Consider the following 14,977-nt stretch of genomic DNA (forward strand, 5'->3'; position numbering starts at 1 on the left):
TGTATATCACTTTGGGTAGTATGGACATTTTCACTATGTTGATTCTTCCAATCCAAGAGCATGGGATATCTTTCCATCTTCTTGTATCCTCTCTAATTTCTCTCAGCCGTGGTTTGTAGTTCTCATTATAGAGATTTTTCACATCCTTGGTTAACTCAGTTCCTAAGTATTTAATCTTTTTGGTGGCTACTGTAAATGGGCAGGCTTTCTTGATTTCTCTTTCTGCATGTTCACTATTGGAGAATAGAAATGCTACTGATTTTGTGTGTTGATTTTGTATCCTGCTACTGTGCTGAACTCATTTATCACCTCCAAGAGTTATTTTGTAGAGTCTTTAGGCTGTTTGATATATAGGATCATGTCATCTGCAAACAGGGACAGTTTGACTTCATCTTTTCCAACCTGGATGCCCTTTATTTCCTTCTCTTCTCTGATTGCTCTGGCTAGTACTTCCAACACTATGTTGAATAGGAGTGTCTCACACACAGGTTTTTATGTGAACATATATTTTCAGTCCTCTTGGATAAATGCCTAGGAGTGGAGTTGCTTGTTTGTATGTTTAACTTTGTTATGGATTGCCAACCTTTTTTCAAAGTGGTTGTGTACCATTTTGCATTCCCACCAACAGTTTACAAGATCTTAACTGTTTTACATCCTTGACAGCACTCGGTATTGTCAATTGTTTTTGTTTTAGTCATTCTTACAGGTACAGTGTATCTCATTGTGGTTTTGATTTGCATTTCCCTAATGACTAACAGTGTTGAGCATGTTTTCATGTGTTTGGCATCTGTATCTATTCTTTGGTGAAATTTTTTTTTTTTTTTTAAAGATGACCAGTAAGGGGATCTTAACCCTTGACTTGGTGTTGTCAGCACCACGCTCACCCAGTGAGCAAACCCATGGCCTTGGTGTTATCCGCACCACACTCTCCCAAGTGAGCCATGGGCCGGCCCCTTTGATGAAATTTTTATTCAAATATTTTTCCCATTTTTAAATTGGGTTGTCTGTTTTCTTGTTATCGAATTTTGAGAGCTCTTTATATTTTCTGGGAATAAGCTCTTTTTCAGATTTGCATATATTTTCCCCTACACTGTGGCTTTTCTTTTCATTTTCTTAGTAGTGCTTTTAGAAAAGCAGATTTTAAATTTGGTGATGTCCAATTCGTCTATTTTCTGTTTTATGGATTGTTCTTTTGATGTCATATCTAAGAAATCTTTGCCTAATCTAAGGTTGCAAAATTTTAGAAGTTTTTATAGTTTTATGTTTTATGTTCAGGTCTGTGATTCATCTTAAGTTAATTTTTTTTTGCCAGGGGCATGGGGAGGAGCAGCTGGCTGGTACGGGGCTCCAAGCCCTTGACCTTGGTATTATAACACCATGCTCTAACCAACTGAGTGAACTGGCCAGCCCACTTAAATTTTATATGTGGTGCAAGATACAGATTGGGATTCTTATTTATTCATTTATATTTGCATTAGGATGTCAGATTATTTCAGCACCATTTGTTGAACATGTTTGATATGGTGTTAGTGTTATTAATATTTATTACAGTTCTTTTAATTTGGAAACACCCTGGGCACATTGTAGTCTTAAAAAGAGGTAGCTAATGAGGAACTTTAGTAAATCCAGATTGTTGATTTTTATAATACTAGGGATTCGTTTAGTATTATGTTAATCCTTTTTATTTTGTTAAAGGTCTCAAGATTCTGCCCTCCAAGGAAATCTTGCCATGATTGGATAGGACCCCCAGATAAGTATTCAAATCTTCGACCTGTTCACTTTTACATCCCTGAAAATGAATCACCATTAGAACAAAAGCTTAGAGAATTAAGACAAGAAACACAAGAATGGAATCAACAGTTTTGGGCAAACCAGAATCTGACCTTTAGGAAGGTAAGTTTAGGTTTTTGATCAGAATGAGAAATAATGCAGTTGGCCACTTGGGGGTGCTCAGCCTTTGGTATTTGCTTTGTCTTTCTGTCATTTGGTAGCCTCAGTTCCTCCTTTTGTCTCCCCCCCATCTCTCTATGTGCGTTTGTATATGCGTATAATTTTTCCAACCAATATGCAACTGTGTGTAAGAAACATTGGTCATTCATGGAATCACAGATCTTGAGACTTTCAAGAAGTGGAGTGGAGTGAGGAACAGAGCCAGAATTAAAAGTACATGTTTTACATGTGTGTGTTTGTGAAATTACAGGTTTCTGTGATGTGTTATCGTGCTTCCTGAGAATTCAAAATTCTTAACAGCATACTTCTGAACAAAGCATATGAGAAAGAAGTATAAATATTCTAATTCAAAAGAAAAACATTTAAACTTTATTTATCCATTTGGGTGGGCTAAATCAAATTTTATTTTCTGGATTTTATAATTTTATTTTGTGAATTTATAAACAAACAGTGCCTCCTAAGTTTATTGAACATCTTGTTTTCAAATCCTATTTCGGGCATGAAACTTTTAACCAAATTCTGATGGTTTGAAAGGGGTTTGGGCGAAAAAAAAACATGTTTTGAGCTGGGCTGTTTCTCAGGAGTTCATTTACAGACTTCAGAATACTGTGAACTGTGCCCTTTGCAAGGAAAAATGGAAAGATGGGGAAAGGGAGTTCTGACGGTCATCTTCTTTTAGGAAAAAGAAGAATTTATTCACTCAAGACTAAAAGCTAAAGGCCTAGCACTGAGAGCTGAATCAGGTTAGTACATTTGCTCTTTTTTTCTAACATTGTTTTGGTTTGAGCACGTACATGAGAAGGTAGAGAGAGGGGAGGTCGAATGAAGGGGAGAGAGTCCAGGTTCAGGGGTCGGTGGGCCTTCCTTGAGGCAGGTGCTATGGGGCACACCGCCGTCCCCAGCAGGGCTTTTCCGCCCCTCACTGCATCCCTGGCTGCCTCCTGTTCTCATGTTTTCCTCATTTGCCTCCTGGGCTTCTCTCCTTTCACATGCCCCTCACCACTGGTAGCCCCCAAGCATCAGTTATGAGTCCCGGGCCCTCTTCTCTCTTTGGATGACATCACACCGTCTCAGGATTTTAGGTGATTCTCATCAGTGACTAATCTCTGACCTTTAGGCTTATATCCTGAAGTCCCAGGCCTCTGCAGCCTCTCCCTCTTCCACACCAGCTCCTCTTCCTGGATTCCTGGTCTCCGTTCATGGTCCCACTGGAGCCAGAAGCCAGAGCCGTCCTCCAGGCAGCTCTCTCACCCCTTCAGACCTCCTCCAGTTTCACCTCTGGAGCGTTTCTCCACCCTGCTGCTGCTCCCTGGCCTTCGAATATCACTCTAGTTCAGGCCCTTGTTAATTCTCTGCCAATTGCAGTAACTTCTTATTGGTTCCCTGGCCTCTACTCTTTAAATCAGAGGTTGCCGAACTTTTTCTGTAAAGGGCTAGATAACAAATAGCTTAGCCTTTGTGGTCTCTGCAGCTACTCGACTCTGCTGTTGTAGTGTGGAAGCAGCTGTAGAAAATATGAGGGTCTTCAAAAGTTCATGGAAAGATTCCTATTACCTTTTAATTCTGTTTTTCCATGAACTTTTAGAAGTACCCACGTATAGAAACAAATGGGCTTGACTGTATTCCAATAAAATGTTTTTTATTAAAACAGGCAGCGGAACAGATTTGGCCTGTAGGGTGTAATTTATCCATCCCTGCTTTAAATCCATTCTTTGTGCTGTAGCCAGACTGTTCTACCCAAAATGCATATTAGACAGTCGCTGCTCAGCTTAGTTCTGAGACTCCCCATGACTGCGGAAGGACAGCCACGCTCCTCCTCTGAGTAGGAGGCCTGCCTGGCCTGCCCTGCCCCATGCCTCCCCTCTCACCTGTTTTGGGTCTTCCCCGCCAGGCTGTGCACTTGATGCACCAGGGAAACCAGACAGCGTTCAGCTCCTACCTGCTGTGCAGTCATTTCTTTTTGGACAGAAAGTCTAGTGCTCAAAATAGCCTATAATCATTTTCTCTTGGTGTTGATGTTAGGCCTTAATAACATTTCATAGTTTGTTAAATAAATGTCTACTATCAAACGTTATTCCGATGGAAAATCAGAATGTCCTTGGGCTGAAGTGCTGTCACTGTCCCTGCCACTCAGCCTTGCCTGGGTCTGTTTAGCGTAAAGTGCGGGGGAGCTAGAGTAACCTGGGGCCAGGCCCCTGTCATTTGCTATTTGCTGACTGCTGCATGGGCCACACAGGGGTGGGGTCTCAGAGGGTAGGAGCAGGGGCCAGTGCTGCGTCCTAAAGTAAGATGAGAATAACAGCTCACTGCTTGGTGCTGCCTGTGTGCTGGGTGCTGTGCTGAGTCCTTCATATGCATCACCTGTTTTCCCACAGTAACCGAATGAAGTGGCTACTATTGTCTCTCCATCTTACAGACGAGAAACCTGAGGCTTACTAAGCGCAAGTTCCTTAACTAAGGTTCCACAGTGAGGAAGTGGTGGGGCCTAGATTCCCACCTAGGGTCTGATTCCAAGGGCCTGCTGGACCTCAGCCCGCCACAGTGGCTCCCGGCTCATTCCATGCTGTGCTGGCCATGTGTGTGTGTGCGTATGCACACTCCATGGGTGCTGTGTCTGCAAGTATGTCATCAGTGTCAGGTGGGATCAGGATGTATCATGCTGTGGGGACTAGCCACTGCCTTGACAGATGGGAGAGGTTGTTTTGAGTCTTATTAATATCACAGAATTCTACTATTGAATGGCTGCCCTTAAGTCAGATATTAAAATTAATTTGGTAATAAAACAGGACAGAATGAATGGAGGAAAGGAAACCTGAACGGAGCTGCCTGCTCTGGCAGCTTTGTAAACAGTTACCAGGCTCAGAGCCTGAAATGGGGGTGGGTTGACAGGCATGTCACCTTGGAGGGCCAGAACACACATCCATTCATAGATGTGCTTAATACATGAGTACAGAGGTCCCCCAGAACTGAGGGAAGAGGGAGTGTGTTTAATAAATGATGTTGGAGAAACTAATTACTCTTGGCCCCAAAGAATAACTTCAGATTCATTCCCCTCTGCCATACAAATATGTTCCAAATGGGCCAAAAATCAATTATTTATGGGTTAGAGAGTTAAATGCACAGCTCCTAGTTGTAGAAGGTCTAACAGAATGAAATTGACTCTGTTACCTGGAGGAATGCTAATTCCTCAGCCTGACAGGAAAGGGAGAGCAGCGGGCACGAAACAACTGAGGACCCTGTGCTAGTTCACGCTCCTTGTGAGCGGACTTTCTAGGAGGAGGGTTCGCTGAGCAGGTGCTGAGGAGCTCAGGCCAGGGCAGTGGAGCTGGACCCCAAGTGCAGCCTGCGCTCAGACGCCGGCACCATCCCAGGCTCCTCCTTCCTCCTGGAGGCTGAACTTCTCTCTGCCCTGTTTCATGCTTCTCTTGCCGTAGACCGGCTCCCTCTGCCTCCCAGTTTATCCCTCCCTCGTTCAAGAAAGTAGGTGGCCTGAGGCAGAGGGGGGTGTTGTGTTGAATGAGCTGCTGCCATGGAAACGTGGGATGGAGGAAGGAGGCCCAGAGTGCAGGGCAGACAAAGGGGTCAGTGTCCAGCAAACAGGGCAGTAAACCATGCAGGGCAGAGGGTGAGTGCTTGCAGCAGAGATGGCCTGGGCACTCTGGACTTTAGGAAGAGCCACGGCAAACTGCAGAAATAACACCACACCTATAGACAAATAGCGTGACTACAAGAAGAAAAGGTCGCTCAAACTCTAAATTTTACCGTGCATCTTAAGCAACAGGACACCATTTCATGCGTACTGGATTCATGGGGGTTTCAGTGAGTGGAGTTACACTGATGATTACTGGCAGCACGAAATTCCCAGCCCCTTTCTAGGAGGATTTAGCTACACATGTTACACCTGTGCCAAGAAGCAGGAAAATGATGACCATGAAAGAATTAGAGGAAAGGGTGGGAAGAGGTCAGCTGTGTGTTCCATGCAGCATAGTCCTTAATTGCAAAAGGATGGAAGATATCGAAGTATCCAAAAGGAGCTGATTAGATAAGGCTATGGTGGCCCGCCCACTCACCGGATGGTCACTGGCATTTTCTGCAGCAACATAGAAAAATTATTGATTTCAAGTGCAAAAAGCAGAATACTATGATTTCAGTTCTGCCTGTCCCAGAATTGAATCTCATGTGTAGGGTCAGCAGTACTGCGGGAGAATTCTTTCCTCTAATTTCTTTTATTGCAAGGGTTTATGCAGTGGAAAAAAAGTATGCCTTCAGGATGGATTTACTTTACGTCAGTACTTGGTTTTAGTGAATTAGATTGTTCACCTCTCTCTTGACTTGGTGTTATGTGCAGTAATGAACTGCAGTGTCCACAGGTGTGGACCGTGAATGACTTAACACACATCTCTGGCATGTCTTCTTTAGGCTGAGCGTTGACCTGGGGTGTTTGGGCAAGGTGGCTGTGGCAGGGGAGTCAGTGTCGGCAAGCTCGGCCTGCCTCTGCCACCCAGCCTCTCCCTCAGCTGCTGGAACAGCAGCTGTTACAAGTGGGAGCTTTGGTGTCAGGCTCTGGCCCTCCTGCCACACTGACTAGAACTCAGACTCAAGGCAGCCTGGGGAGGGTGTGCTGTCGTGGCCAAATGCTTGGGCTGAGGAAAGCAAGGCACAGAGAAGTCACAGTTCTAGGCCACCCAACCAGTTAGGAACAGAGCGTGGCCCCCATCAGTGGGAGTGGAGCTGCTGTGCCTGCTGCTGCCACTCGGAGGGTCAGCTTTCTTACCTCTTCAGCTCTTCCTGTGGTGATGAGAGGCCATGAAAGATGGCACGGGATGCCACCTTGGGGGTGCACACACGCTTCTCCCCGAAAGGACTGGTCAGAAACCCAACTTGACACCACAGAGATGTGGCCACTTCCAGGGCCGCGTTCATGCCTCTGCCTGAAGCTGGAGCCTGGTTCCTTGGACCCCCGATTTCTGGCCTGCTTGTCCCCTCCTCATCCACTGGCCTCAGCCACCTCTGTGCTCTCCACCCCCTTCATCTGCTCTTCCTGCCCATCCTGGCCCACAGCTCACATGTCCCCTCCCTCAGGGCCTTTGGCTTCACTCCCTTCCTCAGGTAGCCAGCTGCCCCTGCTTTTGCCTGCTTGGTGTGCATTCATTCATGTGTGCATTCACTCATGCGTGCATTTATTGGAGGTAACAGGTACCGGGTATGATGCTAGTCACTGGGACTTGGTGGGTGAGCCAGGACACAGAAGATAAACTAAATGGCCCACAACTGCAGAGTTAGTAAATGGCAGAGCTGAGATTGAAAGCAGAGCAGGGGGTGTGGAGTTAGATTGCCTTCTGTTCAGGTGCCAGAACAGAGAGCACAGCCATCTGCGTGAGTGAAGGGTTGGCCAAACACTCCCCTCCTGTGTGGAATAGGCCCTGGGTCACCTTCCCAGCTCTGCCTGTGCTTCCCTAAGCTTCCCAGCAAGCGGAGCACCAGCATCCACTGTGCCACCTGGTCTGCGCCCTGGTGGAGGCGGCGTCTACAGGGCGAGGTGAGTGGACCAGGCGCCCAGGGAAGGAGTCAGAGTGGGGCCTTCTGCCTCTGCATGGGGTGCTCTGGAAGTGCAGGAACTGGGCTCTTGCAAGGGATCATGGTTCCTGTTCATGGCCTGGGGCTTATAAGCTGGATTTAAAAAAAAAAAAAAAGAAAGAAATATATTTGACTAATGGTTCTGGAGACTGAGAAGTTCAAGAGCATGGCGCCAGCATTTGCTGGGCATCTAGTGAGGGCCTTCTTGCTGCTTCATCCCATGACAGAAGGTGGAAGGGCAAGTGATCTTGAAAGACAGAGAGGAAATCGGACTAAACTCATCCTTTTTATCAAGAACCCATTCCTGGGATAACAGCGTCACCTCTGAAAAGTCCCACCTCTTAATACTGTTACAATAGCATTTAATTTTAACAAGTTGTGGAGGAGACTTTGAAACCATAGCAGCATCACACATTATGCACATGTATAGATATACACCTGTGTCTGAATCAGTTGTGAAGACAATGAGCTACACTGTAATCATTAGAGTCTAATGATAAAGGCAGATACTTTTTTTCACTCTTGAGTCTTTTTTCTTTACTGAAATATAATTCACATATTATAAAATTCGCCCTTTTAAAGTGTATAATTCAGTGGTTTTTAGTATCCTCAAGATCACCACTATCTAATTCCTGAACATTTTCATCACCCCAAAAAGAATCCCCTTACCCATTAGTCAGTTTCAATTCCCTCCTCCCCCATCCCCTGGCAGGCACTAATCTTTCTGTCTCTATGGCTTTGCCTGCTCTGAACATTTCCAGGTAAGTGGAATCATACAATATGTGGTCTTTTGTGTCTGCCTTCTTTCACTTAAGTTCCTAATGTTTTCAAGGTTCATCCGTGTCTTAGCATGTATCAGTACTTTAGAGATTCCTTTTTATGGCTAAATAATATTCCATTGTATGGATATACCAAATTTTCTTTTTCCATTCATCAGTGGATGGACATTTGGATTGTTTCCACTTTTTTACTATTATGAGTTATGCTGCTGTGAACAATCATGTTTATATACGTGGAGTTGCAGGGTTGAGAGGGTTTTTTCCCTCCTGACACCAAATACATAGTGTCTGGCAGTTCAACTCAGTTCTGACACTATCTCCCTAGCATCAGATCCCACAAGTTAAAGGGTTCAGTCCCCAAGACCACCCCCACTTGAGATGCCAATTGCAATTCCCAGGCTACTTCTTACTGATGGGCTATAAATTGGAGGTTCCTATGACCCTTTCTGAAGATTTGATAATTTTCTATAACAGATCACAGAAATCAGGAAAACACTTTATTTGCTCTTATTGGTTTATTATAAAGGATACTACTCAGGAAGAGGCAGATGGGAGAGGTGCATAGGGCAAGGTATGGGGGTGGCGTCGAGCTTCATGCCCTCTCTGGGTGCTCCATCCACCCAGCTCCTTGATGTATTTACCAACCCAGAAGTTCTCTGAACCCCATAGTTTGGGGGTTTTTTTTATGGAGGCTTCATTAGATAGGCATGGTTAATTAAGTCATTGGTCATTGGTGATAGGCTCCATCTTTAGCCCCTCCCTCTCCCTAGAGGTTGGGGGGTAGGGCTGAAAGTTTTAAGCTTCTAATCAAGGCTTGGTCTTTTCAGAGACCAGCCCCCATCCTGAAGCTATCCAGGAGCACAAGAGTCACCTCATTAGAACAAAAGAAGCTCCTGTCACCCTCATCACTCAGGAAATTCCAAGAGTTTTAGTAGCTCTGTGCCAGGAACCTGGGACAAAGACCAAATATCTTTCTGATACTGCATGGGTCTTATGATAACTTGATGTTTAACTTTTTTGAGGAACTGCCAAGCTGTTTTCCAAAGTGGCTGCACCGTTTACATTCCCACCAGCAGTGCATTAGAGTTCCAGTTTCTCCACATCCTCACCAACACATGTTATTATGTATTTGATTATAGCCATCCTAGTGGGTGTGAAGTGGCACCTCATTGTCTTTTTTATTTGGATTTCTCTAATGATGTTCAGCATCTTTTCATGTGCTTTTTCATTATTTGTATATATTCTTTGGAAATATGTCTATTCAAATTCTTTGCCCATTTTTAAGTTGGGTTATTTGTCTTTTTATTGCTGAGATATGAGTTCTTAACATATTCTGGACACTAGACCCTTATTAGATAGATGGTTTGCAAATATTTTCTCCCATTCTGTAGGTTGTCTTTTTACTTTCTTGATGGTGCCCTTTGAAGCACAAAAGTTTTTAATTTTGACAAAGACCGGTTTATCTGTGTTTTTGTTTTGGCAGCTGGCCAATATGGGGATCTAAGCCCTTGACTGTGGTGTTATAATACCACGCTCTAACCAACTAAGCTACCTGGCCAGCCACGGGCGAGCTCTAAGCACGTCTGTGTAGTGTTCTTCCTCAGAGAAGCCACGGTCGGAGCAGGAGAAGGTTTAAGTGTCATATCTAAAAAATATTGCCTAATGCAGGGTGATGAAGATTTGCATCTGTTTTTTTTAAGAGCTTTACAGTTTTAGCTCTTATGCTTAGGTCTTGGATCCATTTTGAGTTAATTTTATTGCCTAATGCAGGGTGATGAAGATTTGCATCTGTTTATTTTAAGAGCTTTACAGTTTTAGCTCTTATGCTTAGGTCTTGGATCCATTTTGAGTTAATTTTTGTTTATGGTGTGAGGTAGGGCTTCAACTTGTTCTTTTGTGGATATCCAGTTGTCCCAGCACCATTCGTTGAAATGATCCCAACTGAATTGTCTTGACATCCTTGTTGAAAGTCACTTGCCCATAAATGTTTGGGTTTACTTCTGGACCTTAAGTTCTGTTTCACTGATCTGTGTGCCTGTCCTTGTGCCAGCACCCCACTTTCTTGATTACTGGAGCTTTGTGGTAATTTTTGAAATGGAGAAGTGTGAGTCTTCCAGCTTTGTTCTTTTTTAAGATTGTTTTGGCTGTTGAGGTTGTTTGCATTTCCATATAAGTTTTAGCATAAGTTTGTTAGTTTCTGCAAAAAAAAATAAAAAAAGCCAGCTGGGAAGTATTGAATCTTCCATACAATAAACATGGATTGTCATTCCATTTATTTAGATCTTTCATTTCTCTCCACTACGTTTTACAAGTTTTCAGCGTACAGGTCTTATATGTCCTTTCTCAAATTTATTCCTAAATCTTTCATTAGATGCTATAGTAAATGGAATTGTTTTCTTAATTTCATTTTCAGATTGTTCATAGCTAGTGTATAGAAGTACAATTGATATTTGTATATTGATCTTGTGTCCTGCAAGCTTGCTAAACCCGTTTATTAGCTCTGACAGATTTTTTCATTGATTCCTTCCCCTTCAGTCTTAATGTTTAAGTTGAAATTAACTTTCAGGTCAGAAAGCAACACTGAATGCAGAAGAAATGGCTGACTTCTACAAGGAATTTTTAAGTAAAAATTTTCAGAAGCACATGTATTATAACAGGTAGGTCTTTACTTTTTTTCCAAAAAAATTGAATGTCACATACAGATTGGGTAGGGTTATTTTCTTGCCTGAATTTAATGACATTCGTGTTTATATCAAAGGTAGAAGTTGCATGACTTTATCAACTTTGTTTTTACACTTAAATAAAATTGACTGTGTCAAGTTATTTGCATGGCAACCTCTCATAGCCTTTGTCACTCCTAGTACCTAGGGTGGGGTTTTTGTTTTTGTTTTGGCAGCTGGCCAATATGGGGATCTAAGCCCTTGACTGTGGTGTTATAATACCACGCTCTAACCAACTAAGCTACCCGGTCAGCCACGGGCGAGCTCTAAGCACGTCTGTGTAGTGTTCTTCCTCAGAGAAGCCACGGTCGGAGCAGGAGAAGCACAGGAGTCGTCGAGACACCTGGCTGAAAGCAGGAGGCTGACGGGAGTCAGCCACGGGCGAGCTCTAAGCACGTCTGTGTAGTGTTCTTCCTCAGAGAAGCCACAGTCGGAGCAGGAGAAGCACAGGAGTCGTCGAGACACCTGGCTGAAAGCAGGAGGCTGACGGGGATCACTGGAGCCCCCTGAGAACAGCACAGGAACCAACTGGAAGGGGCTCCCATAGGCCAAAGATGAAGCCATTTAGGCCTCACAAAGAAAAGTGACCACAGTGGATTAAAAAGATGTCAAATATACATACCCCCACCTCTGGATAGGGCTAAGCCACCAACTTGTTCTGAAAACTGATAAATGAAAGGAAAGAATCCGGAGAGTAGGTGGCCTCCATGCCTTTCCTGTACCAACCGTATTTCAGGGTCATGAGGTGAAGGAGCATTTTTCTTTGTAGAAGACAGCGGATGCAGAAAGAGCGGTAGAATTGGCAGTGACCATTTTCCTAATGACATGATGGATCTGGGCAGCAGTTATCCACTCCTAATGGATGGTCAGGCTGGCACTCCTGGAGCCCCACGTGTGTCCACACCATGGAGTGGGGGCTTCTGTGTGCACGGAGGAAGTGCATACCACCAGCTGTGAGGTGTTCTTACAGAAAAGGGGGTTTCCATGTAGTCAGGCCTCCAAATCTGAGCACCAAATTACAGGAGAAGGTAAAAGGGGTGTGTGCATGGGGGGTCCAGTCGTAGAACATACAGTCAACCAAACCCAAATGTTGGAAATGTTATAAGCAAATGATCCAGTTTCTTTGACGAGTAACTAGAATAACAACAACAACAACAAAGAGGGGGGAACTATTATAGATTAAAAGAGACTTTGTGCAGTGTCTAGACTTTGTTTGGATCCTGATTCAGACAAACCACCTATAAAAAGATATTTCGAACAGGTAGAGGAAATTGAACAGTGACTGTATATTAGCTTGTATTAATAAATTATTGTTCATTTTATCAGATGCAATGATAGCATTGTGGTTATGTGTTTTTAAAAAGGTTTTAGCTGGTTACAGATACAGAATAGCCTGTTTTTACGAGTGAAGTGGGTGTGGTGTTGAGATTTGCTGTAAAAGAGAACAGTGACAGTCACGTGAGGCAGCTGAGGCCAGATCCTCTAGAATGTTGCTGAAAGCCGAGACTAGGTGAGCTCAGGAGGGACCAGTCCATGACATCTGGGTTCCATTTCTAGGGCTGTTGTGTATTACTCTGAACTAGTTAAGTTATTCAGTCAAGCGAGTGTTAACTGTATTTCTCTGGACCTTTGGTGTCTGACAGGAACACACAGCTTGTTTGTACCATGTGTGATGTCGTGTAGACTCGGTGTTCACTGTGCGGCACTCAGAGCACGAGGGCCAGCCTTGCCCAAGACCAGGCCGTGGAGAAGCCTGAGGCTGCCTTTTCTGTGTCCCCCACTGCCTCCCGTCCCTCGTTCCCTTGGAAATAGGAAAAGCTTAGTTTGCTGTCACCCACACATTATCGAATCAGGGCATCTGCATTAGTGAAGCAGAATCTGGCTTTTCCTTAATACTGTAAGAACTTTATCTTTTTTTAAATGCATTTTATTTTATTTTATTTTTGTGGCAGCTGGTCGAATGTAAGAACTTTAATCCCAGAGGGATACCAGTTTTGTTTTCCTGGAAGCTTGCTTACTCGGGGCACTGTTTCTCATTTGTAGCATCACTTAAGTGGATAGACACGTGAAGATCATTCTCACGTAGAGCAGGCTTTTCTATCCAGACGTGCAAAGGCTGCAGAGAACAAGCCGCTTTAGCTCTTGTTATTGCTTCTTTTGAGCACTTGGTTATTCTCTGTCCTTCTATAATGAGATCCAATAAACTATTTGAGTCCAGTCCGGAACAGAAGTTCCACAATCACTCATTAGCTCATTAGGCTGAAAAGCCTGGTATTTGTTGGCATTTCGGCCTCCAAGGGCTTAGCGCTGTCTGGAATATGCACATTCCCGTGTGGAAACTTTCCAAGCCTTGCCTGTCCAATTTGAAACTGCCAACAATGGGGTTAATTTGCAAGTTTTGGCATATTCTGTAGAGTAACTCACAGGCAAGTGAATCCATGGCTGTGTGAACTCCATCCCAATATTTGTATGAAAAGCTCTGGAAATATCTCTTTAGAGACACAACTTACACAAAAGCTCAGATCATCTAGAAAAAGAAGATATGGAGCTTTGTGATGTTGGCACTTGTGATAAATTAGCTTCTCACAACAGAGCACTTTTGTCTTGTACTTCTTATGCAAATGAGGTGCCAAAGCCCCCATATTCCCTCCAGAGCCTGCCAGCCCCTTTGCTAAGTGGTCACGCCCCCATCACTCCACAATTGTCTCTCTCCACGAATCCACCGGACTCAGGGAGGCCCAGGCTTCCAGGGGCTCAGGACTGTTTTGGAGTCCTTTAGCAAAAACCAGAGGAGGAGCAGGAGAAGGCGGGGGAGGGGCGCACCAGGCACACCCCAAGTGAGCCTTCCTCAGCCCCACGCAAGCCCAGCTGGGAGAGGGAGAAGACTTCCGTGGATCGGATCGTTTAGTTTGATGAGGGCGGAGGACTGGCCAGATGAACTTGCCTTTGGCTGGGAGTTGTCTCCAGACTGTGGGCAACAGGCCTTGTCCCTGTCACCATGTCACATGTGCTTTTCCTGTTTCTCCACAGAGACTGGTACAAGCGTAATTTTGCCATCACCTTCTTCATGGGAAAAGTGGCCCTGGAGAGGATTTGGAACAAGCTTAGACTGAAACAAAAGAAGATAAGCAATGAGGAGTCACCCTGACTCTGCCCCACCCAGAGGTTACCATGAGAAGTGGAGGGTTATAGGAGCTCATTTTACAAGGGCCCTAAAAAACTAAGTGATCCCAAGCCCCACATCTTCTCATGGGGGCCCTCGGCCTGTGTTCAGGGCAGGCTGGAACCAGGGGAGCGTGGTCCTGTGTTCTCGGGGCCATCTGGTACCCTCCTGACTGTGGATTCCAAGCTGGCTCGTTATCATGACGTGGTATTAAAGCTCAAGCAATGTGTGCCCACTTCCTGTGTTTTGAATTATACCAGTATGAAATAGAACAATATAAAAATATCAATAAAGTTTCACTTGAAAAAATTTGACTCTGGGCCGGCCCGTGGCTCACTCGGGAGAGTGCGGTGCTGATAACACCAAGGCCACGGGTTCGGATCCCATATAGGGATGGCCGGTTTGCTCACTGGCTGAGCGTGGTGCTGACAACACCAAGCCAAGGGTTGAGATCCCCTTACCGGTCATCTTTAAAAAAAAAAAAAAAAAAATTTGACTCTGATGTCAGGGATAATTTGGAAGCTGGCTGCCGAGTGAACTGCAGGCTGGCTCAGTGTTGCTGCTGCCCACAGCATGACTGGTTAGCCATGAGTTGTTGAGGGTCTGGGCCCTCACTAGACCACAGTTGTCCTGAAACGCGAACCAGTGCAGACTTAAAAGCAAGTGCAAGCCGGCCAGTCAGCTGAGCTGGTCACAGCGTGGTGCTGGTGTCACAAGGCCCAGGGTTCCATCCCTGCACCGGCCAGCAGGAAAACAAGTGCAGCTGCTCAGTCTCAGCGGCGAACCTC

The 14,977-nt window shown here is 44.7% G+C and overlaps 1 protein-coding gene across 1 annotated transcript in view; it reads left to right on the top strand.

Moving 5' to 3' along the window:
• The window catches only part of APOPT1 (apoptogenic 1, mitochondrial), a 33,621-nt gene extending 19,197 nt beyond the window's left edge, over positions 1 to 14,424 (top strand). Inside the window, exons 4-7 of the mRNA XM_008576671.1 lie at positions 1,696 to 1,893; positions 2,630 to 2,693; positions 10,873 to 10,963; positions 14,057 to 14,424. Coding sequence (XP_008574893.1) covers positions 1,696 to 1,893; positions 2,630 to 2,693; positions 10,873 to 10,963; positions 14,057 to 14,174 — 471 coding nt within the window. The 3' untranslated portion in view covers positions 14,175 to 14,424. The remainder of the gene's footprint in view (positions 1 to 1,695; positions 1,894 to 2,629; positions 2,694 to 10,872; positions 10,964 to 14,056) is intronic.
• The last annotated feature ends 553 nt before the right edge of the window (positions 14,425 to 14,977 follow it).

Source organism: Galeopterus variegatus, unplaced genomic scaffold (assembly GCF_000696425.1).
Source record: "Galeopterus variegatus unplaced genomic scaffold, G_variegatus-3.0.2 Scaffold62, whole genome shotgun sequence".
Lineage (NCBI taxonomy): Eukaryota > Metazoa > Chordata > Mammalia > Dermoptera > Cynocephalidae > Galeopterus > Galeopterus variegatus.